Consider the following 15058-nt stretch of genomic DNA (forward strand, 5'->3'; position numbering starts at 1 on the left):
CCTGACACATGTCACAATAAAATGACGCATTCATGAGCCCACGAGTCGCAGTTATTGCATTTTCTCGATGGGTGGGTCTTCATAGAGCTCGTGGCATTCAAAACAACGATATTGCTCGGCAGGCTTACTTTTGGTTTTTATTTTATTTGCTTTTGGTTTAGTTTTCTTATTCTTTGGTTTTTCAATAGTCAGTTTTTCGTTTATGTTTCTTTTAACAGCTTCCACCGTTTTTGTACATTTTCTTTCTGGTTGTTTTTTTTCTTTTTGTCAATTTTAAGTTTTTGCTCTTCTTTGATCGGTGTGCTAGTTAATACCTCCGCTTATTGTACTCATCTGCGTTAGGTTGTTTTATTTGGAGCAACCTTGGGAGGTGGTCTTATTACCATAGGACTTACATGTGTACTGCAGCTAGGTATAGCAAGGGTATCTGTAGATGGATTTTTTTTTCTCGCAGAAAGATGTAGGCCATTGAAATGCTGAATGTCTGTTGCTGGCAGGTAGACCGTACCAAGATCATGTCTATTAACTGGATTATTAACCTGTCTTCCTGGGTCAATTTGTGGAGGCGTCAGAACACGATTTTGGGATGCAACATTTAAAGCCAGTGGAGGAGTCAGATGTTCTTCCTCTAAAGTTTCAGATGGAAACACATTATGGGTGCTTGCTACATCTTCGAGTACCAAAGGCAAAGATGTTTTTTTTTTTTTATTCTAGTAGCTTCAAGTAGCATAAGTGCTTCAGCTTGTTGTTCAAGTAGCAAGGATGCTTCAACTTGTTGTTCATTTTCGGTCGGATTTAATGGATTTTCTGTAACAGAAGCTGGCAGAAAATCAGTTTCTTCAAAAATGAATCGGTTTGTTGGGAGCAGGCCAGTTGTCGTACAACAAACGTAAAACCGTTTATAGCATTGTTTGTTGTTGTTGCTTTGACATAAGCATCTGCAAACAGTTTGGCTCCGTCAAGCCAGCTTCGTCCAGCATGCGCCTTTTGAAAAACGGCCACAGCCTGCTTGAAGTAAATTTTAAGTGGCCAATATACGCAGTAATCTAAGGGCTGCATACGGTGTGTTGTATGTGGTGCCAAAGATACAAAAACCACATGATTTTGTGACGCGTACTCCAATGCTGGCAAATATTTGTGAGACTCGTGACGCACAAGAATGACTTTGTTTTCTTAAGTTGGTCGGACGGTCTCTATAAAGAATCTCAGCCATTCCAAAAACACTGGCCCATTGATCCAGCCATTATCGGAACAAGTGCCTTGGGTACCGGGTGGAGCACCATCAAGAAGACCCGGGACCATTCTTTTCCTCGCGAATATCATAAATGGGGGAATGAATGACCCAGCAGCATTACAGCAGCATACAACTGTGATAGTTCTTCCTCTTTCGGTACTAGCTATGAGACCAACTTGTCGCTTTCCAGATTTTGTCAACACCCTTGGCGGTTTATTTGAAGAAGTTTGAACGCCTGTCTCATCCATATTGTACAAACGAGTAGCATCAACTTAATTTTTATCAATTTGGTCCTCTAATAAATCGAAAAATCGATAGACTTGGGGCTTATTAAACCCTCGGACTCGGGCAATGGATGTTGGCTCTGGTTTTCGTAAAGTTAGGTCTGAATGACGTTTAACAAAACCTCTATACCAGTCTACACCAGCGGCACCATTTTTAAAAGGGTATGGAATCTTATTCATTTCGGCATAGCTGTAAACAAGTTCCAAGAACTCTTGTTTTGATAACCCGTAAAACAAATTGTCCATATGAATGACGTATTCTAATAGCTCAGTTTCCTGACCGGCAGAAAAGACTGTAATATATGTATCTTCCAAGTTTTGCTTCACACAAACCTGATTTAAGATGTCTTTGCAGTGTTGTTCTTGGGATCCCAAATTTAGTTGCGACGTTTTTAACAGGTCTCCCTAACTCTTGCACTTCTCGTATTGCTTGTTGCATCGTTGAGGGGGCCCATGACGCTTGCGAAGTTTTCCGTTTGTAATTATTTACCATATAAAAAAGAAAATAAAAATAAATTGTAGCAATTTAAACCAATTATATTTATATAAAACACACCGGGCAAAGCGGGCAGTGCCCGCATTACCCTGCCCGCTTTGCCTTTTTTGACACTTTAAATATGCAAGCAAAACTAACCTCAAAGTATTGAGGCATGTGGAGTTTAATGCAACGGTATTGCGGCCAGATAAGTAATAAATAACTAATAGGCATAGATAATAGCATTGCAAACATCAAAAATCAGAGAACACACGACACATACCTTGAAATATTTTTCAAAAAACAGCTAAAAACATTTTTTTGACGGAGCGCGTAACGGCGTGCTCGCAGGTGAGCCGGACGAAGGACGCGTCATTGGTGCGCGGGCGGCGGGGAGTACTGTCACGTGTTACGAGCGCGCTCTTATTTGAAACGGCATTATTAAGTCTAGTGCCCGCTTTGAGCACGGTGCCCGCTTTAGGCCACCTTCCGTATATAAAAAAAAACTATTTTATAAAGTTCCTTTTTAAATAAAACCCTTAGGTAATATTAATTAGGTATAGTTCCATCATGTCTTTCTCTCTGTCAATCTGTTTGTCACAAGCGTGAGACTTAGAAACCTTGCGTACCTACTTATTTGATATGTAGTTTATATGAATATGTAACTATGTGCGTAAATGGTCGAGCACTGCCCGTAATAACTTTTGCCGCACTGTTGTTTCTTATTATAAGCGTCTTAATTTAAACGTGCTCTTGACCTGTCAAGAAAATTGTCAGTACTGTATCCATTTTATGATGTTGTCGCTAGGAAATAAATTGTGCACTCAAAGTTTGAAACGTCGGTAGAGTTTATCCAGTCACAAACTAGCAATATACACCTCGTCAATCAATCCAATTAGGAAATTTTACACTCGGCCATTAAAACTTCGTGACCGGCGGAAGTTGGGCCGGGAGCGGCCACCACACGGGACGTGCCACGGACGCCCCGCTCAGCGTCCCATGGCCGCACATTACTTCTCGTTTAAGATTGTCTCGTTGTATATGTTTACATTCCACTTACATTTTAATACTCTGTGAATTATTGATGTACACAAATAAGAATCCTACTGTGCCATTTGGTAAAAATTGAATTTTAAGGTTTTTATTTTAGATTGAAGCAAAATCGCAACACTATTACAATACTCGTATTTTATTGTTTCCGAGACCATTACGACACAGACCGTTTAACGCAAAAAGCAAAACGCTGAAATGTTCGGAAGCCTGGCAAAAACGCACACTTCGTACCTACTGTAATTGAAACTGGAATCGATGTGCAAATGAATGGTTCCCGACTATTCTGCCCGTAGAAAAGATTGATATCTGTCCAACACTATTTATTACTACTATTGTAACATTTTAATACTATCCTTGTTGACAGCAGCTATTCGATTACTGAAACCAGTATCGCAAAAGAAATATAAAATAACAAGGACTCAGTATACCTAAGAACTGACATTAGTGCAATCGGAATTGGATTTCAGGAAAGTATAAAGGAAAGCACACAATGCAAAAACAAATTACGTCTCGACGTTCTATCGCTCCAGTGGTTGAAAACAGTTTCTGTTTATCTTGAAAAGTAGGTTGGCGAGATCTTTTAAATAGATCAGAGCGTCGGTGTTCTGAATCCTCTAAATTTGGCAGTGGCTTGAAAAATGTAAAAGGTGTTGCATTGGCTTGATCCAGCTTATGTGAAAGCCTCAAGTCTGGCGGCCTCGGCGCTCGTCCTGCGCGACGCGAAGGCACGTCCCGACACTCCACTCGGTGCACCTCTTGATAAAGAATTTCATTATCGGCCACCACTCCGGCTATGTGAATGTGTCCCGAAGATCCGATCTTAGCACATTTGCTCACCGTTAGGATGCTTTGTTTTATACGCACATAGAGAATATTAGAGTCTGGTATTTCACTCACAGAGAATTGTTAATGCCGACGTTAAATAGAGGGAATGTATAGAGATTCTCGATGTTGAGTAAATTATTTTCTAGTATGAAATATTATGGTATTCTTTTATAACAGGTTGTGGAATCCTAAATTAAACTACTGGCATCTTCTTCTTTTTCCGGCCTTATCCCATGTTCAGTTAGGGTCGGCTCTCCTAATCGCTTTTCGCCAGCTTGTTCTATTCTGGGTCGTCATTGGATCTAATTCTAGAGCTTCGAGGTCACTATTTACTACCGATAGCCATATGAGACGGGGCCTTCCGGAACCTCTAACTAAACTACTGGCATGCCCTGAGAAAAGTCAAGCCTTAATATTATCATGTAATTGTATTAATGCAATTCTATTAGTAATTCGACTACCGTCTCACAATTTAAAGGGTCAGATACAATAAACGTGATTTTCTCCTGTTGTATCTACATATATAGATGTTAAACATAAAAACTTCAAACACGATGTGGTCATAAATAAAAAAACGTACCGCATAAAAAGCATATCTGAAAATCGAACTTACGCAATTTGAATTAGACATAATTTTGTGTTATAGCAATAGCACGCTCCTAGTGTACGCCTCGCCCTTTGAAAATAATAAACACTACAGACGCACACCATTCGCTTGTGCAGGAATTTAAAATTGTTACGTGCACTTTATCCGCATTGAGCCCAGTGACGATTTGTTGGATTGTGAAATGTTGGCATCATTTTTTACGGGAGTTGACGCAGTTTCGTAACAAAATAATTCAACGAAGTCCTGAGCGGGCCTCCCCTCGCGTGTTTACTTGCAAAAAGTCGCCCGCGGCGTCGTTAGACTGCTCTTTACGTCGCTGATTAGTTTTTATGGTCGTCCAATTCAGCTGAACTTTCAAATTTTATGACGGAAACTTCTTTTGAAGATACGGAAACTCTTAAGACTGATTTAAAATACGCTTCTAACAGTCATACATCTAAACCACTCTCTAATCTTACACCTAAACCACACGACGAACAAATAGGAGCTGCATTTTGATTTTACGCTGTAGTTTGAATCGTTTATGAATGGTAGCGTAGATTTTACGCCATAAAACAAGGATTTGATATTCTAATGGACTATTGAATTATTAATGCAAGAAATTTGAATAATTTTACATTCGTTTAAAAGCAACCACTTTTTCGGACCGAGGCAAATATGAATTGTTTGTACTAAAAATTTCATGCGTATGTACCTAACTTTTTTATACCTTGAAAAAAATAAAATAAACCTATGTCATGACCTCATGAGTGAAAGTTGAATCATTCTAAGAATCGTACCTTATCGTATTATACAGTATTTCTGCTGTAAGCGGATTGTTTTGAAGACTAGTCGAGACGGGATTTGTTTTAAATAGAGTTATATTGCATGTTTTCGTATTAGTGTTGATATTGCTAGAACCATCACTGAAACCGCAATAAGCGAAGTCTGTAGTTCGGTATCGTGGAGGCAGGCTGTGAGACTTCAATAGCACCCAAGTAAAGCTCCTAACAGTCGACAAGCGTATTACTTAGTCTTAGAGTCCATATCGTATTCGTGATGAAATACCCTTGGAAGTGTCAGTAATGTTTGCTAATAAAGCCGCCGGACATTTCTCCCAGCGGGGTCCTAATTTATCATTGTTAGAATGTGCCTCAAACGAAAGCAATTTCCTTCTAGATTTCTTTTTTCGTGCGACTCTTCTGGTGAACTGATTAGAACTCATTTCATATCGTCCAATTAGGATTGCCCTTAGAAAAGCTCTTTACAAAAATGGAGATCGATGAAAAAAGTTGCTGTGGCAAGATCGCTGTTGTCCTTATAATTTACCTAGAATCGTGGGCGTTTTCTGTTAGGCCGGATTTATTTGAGCGTTATAATGTAAAAATGGTTGTTAGTAGAAATGCTTTTACATCAATTTTCCACAGTATATAAAATGATTTCCGGCAAGAATCACTTCGGTGGTGGAAAAAATAAGATTGTATTTTCTTGAATTGAAACAAAACTTACTCAGTTGTATTTGCTTGCTCTACTTAAAAATGAAGTTGGTAGTTTCAGTACGACTGACTATTTACTTAGTAAGTAGATATTAGGGTGGTTCACGTTTGTGTGGGAAAAAATCTAACTAGCCAGAAGACACGCCACCTCCTTAGTTATAAAAACTGGCCAAGAGTATGTCGGGCTATGCTCAGTGTAGGGTTCCGTAGTTACTCGTCTGTCACAATAGGCTTGTCTTGAGCGGGGGCTATCAGTGGGTATCCTGTAGTTGCACCTACCTGTGCTGTACCTTCGAAGCACTTTTATTAAAACAGGAAGACCATTTTCAAAAACCCAAAAACGGCTTCACCGATCGTTCGCTGAAGTTTTCATTGAAAGCATACTAGTAGTACTAAGCTTTACTACATGTTCAAAAGTAAGAGTGGTGGGGGGTTTTTTTTTCGAAGCGATTATAGACGGACATGGTGAAACTATAAGGGTTCATTGTTGACTACGGAACCCTAAAAATAGAAAGAAAAATGATTTTCTATTTCACCCCTTATAATTAACATGTTCAAACAATATGAAAACAATAAATATGAGAAAAATAATTATTTTATTATGTCGGGTTTCATATGTACAACATTAAACATTTCGTGGTCGAGCAGCCCTTTGTAGTTGAGATAAAATTACAAAATATGGTGTATTTTATCAAAGAGAATTAATTGTAATACTCGTACAGCGGTAAAAACTACGAAAAAAAACGCGCCCCTTAGTTTGACATCCAAAACAGATGGCGCGGTAACATATGCTTTGCAGTCACTGAATTGTCAAACGTCAACTTTTGACAATCAGAGTTACCTCAAAATGTATGGAGCTGTACAGCGCCATCTCGTTTACCTGTGAAGTTCGAAGCACGAAATTATCTTAGATTTTACGCATCTTAATCAATGTATCTTTGATTTTATCAACATAATAGGTGTAATAAAATAAAGGGGTGGCCCACAGAAAAAAAAGATTTTTTGAAACATCCTTTTATATAGATACATATGACAACAACTACCTACAATCGATAATTATTTTAAGAACATTCTTAATTTCAAGAACTGACTTCTATTTGTTTTTATTTTTTCATGTAATTAACGATTTCTTTTATTTCCAGTGACAAAATTCATCCGCATCGGCATCGCTGACAAGAATGACAACCCGCCGTACTTCGACAAGGAGCTGTACGAGGCGGAAGTGGACGAAAATGAAGACATCCAGCACACCGTTCTCACTGTCACCGCCAAAGATCACGACGAATGTGAGTACTTAATACTCTTCCAGCTTGGCTACCCGAAGTGAGGCTCGGCCTCCGGTACTTGTTATAAAGTTGGTGCCTGTCTTGTGCGATTTCTTCCCAACTTTCTGCATTCAAGGCAAGTAGTAGGTTATCCACCCACACAGGCTGAGACAGACCTACTCACCTTCGCCATTTTTATTTTCTGGAAGGAAATAAAAATGATCGCTGACGAATGCAAAATTAACCAGTGTCTTCGAATTTGAAATCAAAAAATGTTGTTATATTACACATACGTGTGCAAATTGGAGGTATTATGAAAGTTTATTACCTTAACAGGCTCGATATCCGACATGATAGCGAACCTCTTTATTCTAAAATAGTACATTACGATACAAGTGCGAAAAATAGGAAATTCGAAACGAGTGGCGATAAATTAAAACACGACCGAAGGGAGTGTTTTAAATCGACACGAGTTGCGAATTACCTATTCGCACATGTATCGTACAACGTTTTACAGTACATATGGCCCTTTAAATGTTCGACACAGTAACATAATATGCTACTTCTCGCACTAGTGCTATAAAGTAGCCCCATATGTACTGTAAAGGATTTTCAGTAACCGAAAATATAAATATACATTAATAAACTTTAATAATAAACATCACCTTAGTGTCCGAGTCGTACGTGTGCTAGTACGGCTTATACATATTGCATTATTAGAACTCCTATATGAAACGAAATGCAATATTAAAACGTTCATTAAATAGGTACTTATTTATAAGGGGATTGACAGATGCAGATAGATTCATCTTTGTTGCGAATGTTGCGATAATAATATTAATAATTTATTAGTTTATACCACAGCGGTGGTAAATAAGCGTACGGTCGTTCCGCCTGCTAGTATAAAATGTCCTATGCCTATGTGACGGGGTGTCAAAAGGTACTGCTTCTGTCGCTAGATTAACATACCCCAGAAGCTTATCTGACTTAGCGGCCTGATTCGAACTTTAAAGTACTACGTCAAATATGGGTAATTCCACGGGACTGTAACGTCAGTTACCACTTCTTTCGTGTGTTCTTACATTAATTAAGCAAATTTAAGTATCCAGATATCTACCTGTAGGGCTACGCCAGACATACAGACATTTAAATATGCTTATTTAATATAAGAACACACGAAAGAATTGGTAACTGACGTTGCAGTCTCGTGGAATTACCCATATTAGGTCTAGATACGATATGGATCGGATATGTCAGTGTCAAAAGTGACATTTCTTCAGACAAAACGTCATTTTTGACAGTGACATAACCGATCCATATCGTATCTAGACCTAATATTTGACGTAGTATGTTAAAATTCGAATCTAGCCATAGGTATTATGAATATACAGGTGTTATATGCAAAATAGAGTAGGCCATGAGAAGCTACTTTTGTGTTTGCTAACAGTACATCAGTAAACTTCAGAAGTATCTAGACACAAATTCCTACAGTGCTACCAGTGTACGATTTCTGTATTGAATTTTTCTTGGTTTAATAAATACATTTATTCATATTCATATTCCTTTATTGATAAAATTACAAGTTGTACATGTCAAAAGGTAATACAACATATAATTAGGTCGATGTCAATTATAGTACAATAGATACTAATAATCAAATTCAATTACAGTAAAATAAAACAATATAAAAATAATCAAAACCATTCAAACATCCAATAAATGAAATTAAATCATTATTATAATATTCTGACATGACATTTAGTTAGGCAGTAAAGATTAGGTTTTTTTTTTTTTTTTTTTTTTTATTTATTTAAACTTTATTGCACAATACATGAAGAGTACAAATGGCGGACTTAATGCCAGAAGGCATTCTCTACCAGTCAACCATGAGCCAAACCGAAAGATCATAATTGGTGCAGGGTCAGAATACAGAGTAAAATGACAAAAAAAATATCACAATATTACCTATATAAAATTATACATACATAAATAATATGATACATAAATATATAGGTTTTCTATTCGTCCGGCTCTTTTTAACCTGTGTGTCGCAGTAATTTTGCTAGTCTGCTTTGCAACATAAATACGTTTAAAAGCATTTAACAGATTTTTATTACCTGTTTTTCTTTGGCTTTATTCAGAAAATGTGGGAATGTTTTATTTCCTCAAATAACTAGTTAAAATTTTAGTTCTAACCACTTTTCTATAATTCTCAAGTTTAAAGCACCTTTGGATAGAAAAATGTACTTTAAGCAATCAGGTATCCAAATTGTTCAATGAAGCATTATTTAAACAAAGGCAAATATTCGTGTCACCTATTTCGGAAGTACCACAGTAATTTGTTAAAACCTGAATCAACAAAGCGGTTGGAGTTGCTTTTTCAACACTGTTCGTCGTCCTTTGTGCGAAGGCACGGCAGCGAATTCAATTCCCTTCTTATAATTAAGAAATGGAATATTGACATTGTTGTTATTTTTCCTCTTTGTTGTTAGAAAATAATTATCCTTTTATAACCTTGAAATATTCTTTAATGGGATTAATAGCAGAAAGTAGGTAAAATTTCAATATCTTGTTTAAATATTGGCGTGTGTATTAATAGTACATTATGATACAAGTGTGCTAAGTTGGTCATTACACACGAGGCGATATTGTGCGCGCGAGCTGTAAGCGAGCGCGCAATAAGAAAGCCGATGTGCGAGAAAAAAACAAAACTTACAAATTAGATTTTTTTTTTGTCAAAACAGTTTTAACATCGAATAATTGCACCAAAGCGTGCTGGGCTTGTAGATACTTATTCGCCAGTTCATTGAACTAAGCTATCAACACGTTTTCCAAGAAAGACTGGACGTTTTTGCTGATTTTCCATTGAATAAAAGTTTCATATGCCGCCAAATATTTTTCACCCGATTTTGATGGTTAAAGGCTATCGTTCTTGGGTCCCGCCTCTATTAGTGTTACTGGCAGCGTCAATTTTATGTGTTCTTCATTTTCAGTGCTTGGAAATGACATTTTCGTCAATATATAAACTAAAAACATGCAAAACGATTCAAATTTTATGACAGATACGGGAAAATGGCTGGCGCGTTAATTTTTTTTACGCACGATTCCAATGCGCGCGCAAGGCAAAGTCGCGAACGAAATCGACAAAAGCCAATGAAAAAAAATTTAAAAAAGCTAATATTTTCGTATTTCTATTCGATGGATGGAGATCACATCAATAAAATGTTACGTTTATGCATTAATGTAATTTATGAGATAATTTAATCTATAAATTATGTTTGGTGTGATAAAACCTCTTTGAACTAACATTTGAAACCTTATAGTTGGTTAAAAAATGTATTACTCGACCAAATTAAGAAGGCTCCATTTCCATGCATATTATTAGCAATCAGTTACCTTCTTAACGCAGTCGGATAATATACTGAAAAAGCACGCGTGTTTAATATCTAGGATTATGAGCCAAAAATCGGTGGAATAAAAACGTCGTTTTGAGCAAGTGTGTTGAAAAATAATGTACTACAATAATAACAACTATTTATTAAGCTTTATGTTGCGTCCAATTTAAATATCAATAACAAACATAGACCGCTTTATGTAATAACTAAATAATCTAGACGCACTATGTGCGCAACTTAATGTTACAGTGGCGCCATCACTGCAATAACGGGCGTATCGCGCCGATACCGTTTTCGAAAAAGTTCAGAATGGGAAATATACCGTGATAAAGAGCGCATTCGTACAGAAAGTGTTCAAAGGCCTTAAGCACATAATCGGCTGTCTTGTTCAAAATAATTTTTACATTAAATAAATATATAAATAATATATTCCATTTTTGTATTGAAGAAAAAATAAATAATAATATATTTGCGCTTAAACGTAATCCATGGGTTATGAGAGCGCAAATCATTGAATTTTATTGTCGGTATATATTTACAACACAATGTAAATGTGTAATGATTAAATTATTGTTTATCTGTAATAAATAAATAAATAATAGGACATTATTACACAAATAATAATGTAATAGTATGTTTATTGTAAAAAACAAAATACTACGAGTATGTACCTTTATCATTAGGATTAGGACTCCCTGCCAAACGTCCACGAGTTAAATCCCAGTTTCAAGAGTTAGAAATGTTTTAAGTTTAACAAAAGCTATTTACTTTTATGAGAAATATAAAATGCTATCGTATCTTAAAGTGATCTTTGATTGTTTTGGTTACTATTATTAAACTCAAGTTGTAGTATTTATCATAAATGTCATTCAACTAAAAATGTAGTATTATTTCCGATTGTGATTTTATAGGTACTTACTACATTTTGACTGGGTTTATTCATTTCTAACCTTGACCTCACTTAATGTATTGAATGTAGTGAGCAACATTGATTTGTTTTCAGTAACATTTGTGCGCCTATACATATATCCACTTCATGAACAAGGTATTATTATTTTACCTTTACTAAAAATATATTTCACCAAATTATTCTCTTGAAAATGTCAGAAGGCCAATTATTAGGTCTAATGCCTACTGATAATATTTAAGCAGAGTCTTGGAACCTCATCATCATTCTGAAGTGTTAAATTGAATAGCTTTATATCCACCAATAGAGTTTTAATAATTATTGTCCTGTTAAAAAACATTTATGTTTGTAATATTTCTCAATGAAAGCTATAACCGTGTAAGGGAACAAAAAATGTCTCTGAACTTAATAGCCAATACGAATACATGTATTGGTCATAATGTTAGGTATTAATCTGCCAATTTTTATCTTGTATATATAAATATTTTTTTTTAATTTTCAAAATATTTTAACAACCACTACTCCATTTCTTTTGTAATTAACAGATGTTGTTGTAATGACCCAAAGATGAATAATTTTGCACAAAAACAGACGGCTCTAGGTCACCATTTACTTTGGTTTTTTTTTACACTTGTGAGTCAGAGACACCTACCATTTTATTACACTTTTAAACATCTCTTAACAACTTTACAACATCACATTAATTACAAACGAAACAGTAAAAAAAAATCGAGAAAACTGTCAATAATTAGATCAATAACTAGCGTTATGTCTACACTGTCTATTAATTTCAGGGCCCTAACAAGGGGCCCTAACTAACCTTTATACTTTTAAAGGAATATCTTAAAAACAATTTAATACGCGTACAAAGGCCAGAGATAAAATATCTCCCTCAGATTAAAATATATATTTACCAAAGAAAAACATTATGAATTCAGGTCACTAAGCGGCTTTCGTATGAAATATGAGAAGAATAGAATTTTGCTTGTACTTATTATTATGAATATGAAATCCTTTAAGATAGGATTTTAAGATTAATCTAACTAAAACATTACTTCCCTCTTTCGGTAACCGCTTTTCCTTGTAGATTTACTGTAAATAATGTTATTATTTTTACAACGAATCGTCACCTTAAAAAATATATCTAGCTATGTTCCTATACGTCCCACTGCTGTACACATGCATGAGTAGGATTGGGATATAGTTTCCATGCTGGCCCAAAGCGGGTTGGAGACTTTATATACACTTTTGAATTTCATACATCCGTATGCAGATTTCCTCATGGTTATTTCCTTCCCCAAAAAGCCTGGTGGCCTGTTGTTTATAGCTCTACTTGAGTTGTTGTATTCTTTGTGTAATTCTCTACGATTCAGGTGCGCAATAGGAAGTATTATTATATTGTATTGTTACCCGATAAAATTACCAGAAGGACCATGTACCTAATTTTTTAAAACTGGCGTTATATTATTGTACAGTTTACACGTAAATTAAGAAAGTGGGAGTAATAATATTGGGTCTCGATTTCATTAGGGCATGTTGTGAATGAGCGCGGAGCGGCGCGGCGAGGCTTTGCCACTGACGTGGACGGGAGTTTGGCATATGTACCCGCTCGTTGGAAACTTTCACGGAAAGTGCTCCTACACGTATGTGCTATCGTACTCGGCGTGTGATCGATGAGTTCGCACACTTGCTGCCTGCGATACATTATAACGTAGAATTTTACGCCCGCTCCTACCCCTGCTTTCTCACTCAACTTGTCAACTCTGGGCCTTATTAAACCTTTCTAACATTCACCTCCGTAATGACATTACAGTTCAAATTCTCTCCGCCTCACTAATATAATTAACTTAGGTAATACTTTAAATTACCCTCTTGCGCGTTGGCAATCTGGCATGACGTCGGAATTCTCAGGTAACTTGAGTCAACTCTCCGGAGATAGCAAAGACCATTTTATATCGCCCAACGGACTGTTTTCGAGGGCACCGGCGAAATTGAAAGTATAATAAAATTTTCTCTTACTACATCGTAAATCTTTAGGGCCCGTCGTGTGTCCGGTCGTTTGTTTTCACCAAACGCTATTCGATAATGAAATTTATTTTGCGATACAAGATAGAACTGTATTCTGATTATCTCTGGTTTATACATCTATGAGGATAAATACACACAATCACAGGTTTACGTTAGCTTTATAAATTGTAAACGTTTTAACTTTGTACCGATATGTTACCTCGTTTGCACTTCTATACATTAAGGTTGAATATAATAAATATATTCCATACACATTCAACAAGTAAACGAATTAGAAACTACACCTTTTAATGAACCTGAACCAACAAACTGACTAAATACCAAATGAAAATATTATGCCTACCCTACTAGTTCTAGGAAAGATCTAATATTGAGAAATATTGTATAAGACATAAAAATTCAACATTTTTGTTTAACTAACACACCAAATTTTGCGGTTAGTTCATGCCTGTGCATTATTGTATACTTAATGGCATAAGCTGGGACATTACGTATGATACGAAAATAGGAATTAGGTATACAATGCATGTACCCGTGCTTTTGGGTAAAAAAGTTAAAATGTTGCATGGATGACCTCTTATGGTTACTCTTCGTTGTCGTTCAGTTTAGCCTGCAACTAAAATATGTCTTTGATTAAATTTCTGATAAAAAATTAAAGTCTTCCATAACTCTTAAATAAGTAGTCTTGAAATTACTTAAGTTGCAATTTTACCAGGATTTTTATGTTGAAAATTCAAATACCAAAATATTTCCAGCAAAAACTCTGCGACAATAGCTTTAATTCTTTCCATCAGCAAGAAATCCAGTTTTATAGATACTTACAGAAAACGTTGTCGAGCACTCGAAACTGCTGCATCTTCCTTTTTAATATTGCACTGCCTTCCCTTATTCTGTTAACCAACCTAAAGTACGAACGAATAAATGTATAAGTAAATAAATATCTTTGGGTCTATTAAGAAATTATATAATTTTGCTGATGCGATCAATACAGGGCAAAATCAGTTGGGTATTAGTGTCGCGTTCCGTTCGGGTCAAACGAAGGCTAGGATCCTAAGAGCTGCATTTTTTTCAAAAATATTATTCAGCGAATGCTGAACGCACGGAGATCAAATCGTTAGCTCTTAAAATTTTGACAACCTGTACACAAATCCGCGGTTTTAAATGTCAAATAGACATTATGTTATGTATAATGATAGTATAGTTTTATAGACGGATGTGTTTAAGCAAAGTAAACAGTATAAATACATCTTTAAACTTTTCTAATCATTGGATTAATTTAGACTTCAGACTCAGGACCCACGGAAGGCTTGAAGTACGTTTTTCTAATAATAAGACGTTACGTAGATTTGATTCTTAATTTAAGATAACATAGTTTAGTATTGGTGTAATCACAAAACAAAGCAATATTGTTGCATAAATGAATGCAAATCAATACTATCCAAGCATTAAACCGGCAGGCGAAGTGGGTGCCTATTGGGTCTGCAAGCCGAGTGGTCGTAGTACGCGCTGC

The 15058-nt window shown here is 36.0% G+C and overlaps 1 protein-coding gene across 8 annotated transcripts in view; it reads left to right on the plus strand.

The window, feature by feature from the left end:
• The window catches only part of LOC133517797 (neural-cadherin), a 431760-nt gene that overhangs the window by 335136 nt on the left and 81566 nt on the right, over positions 1 to 15058 (plus strand). For all 8 annotated transcript variants that reach the window (XM_061851220.1, XM_061851222.1, XM_061851219.1 and 5 more), the window contains exon 13: positions 7096 to 7239. In XM_061851220.1, the coding sequence (XP_061707204.1) occupies positions 7096 to 7239 (144 nt within the window). The remainder of the gene's footprint in view (positions 1 to 7095; positions 7240 to 15058) is intronic.

Source organism: Cydia pomonella, chromosome 5 (genome assembly GCF_033807575.1).
Source record: "Cydia pomonella isolate Wapato2018A chromosome 5, ilCydPomo1, whole genome shotgun sequence".
Taxonomy (NCBI): domain Eukaryota; kingdom Metazoa; phylum Arthropoda; class Insecta; order Lepidoptera; family Tortricidae; genus Cydia; species Cydia pomonella.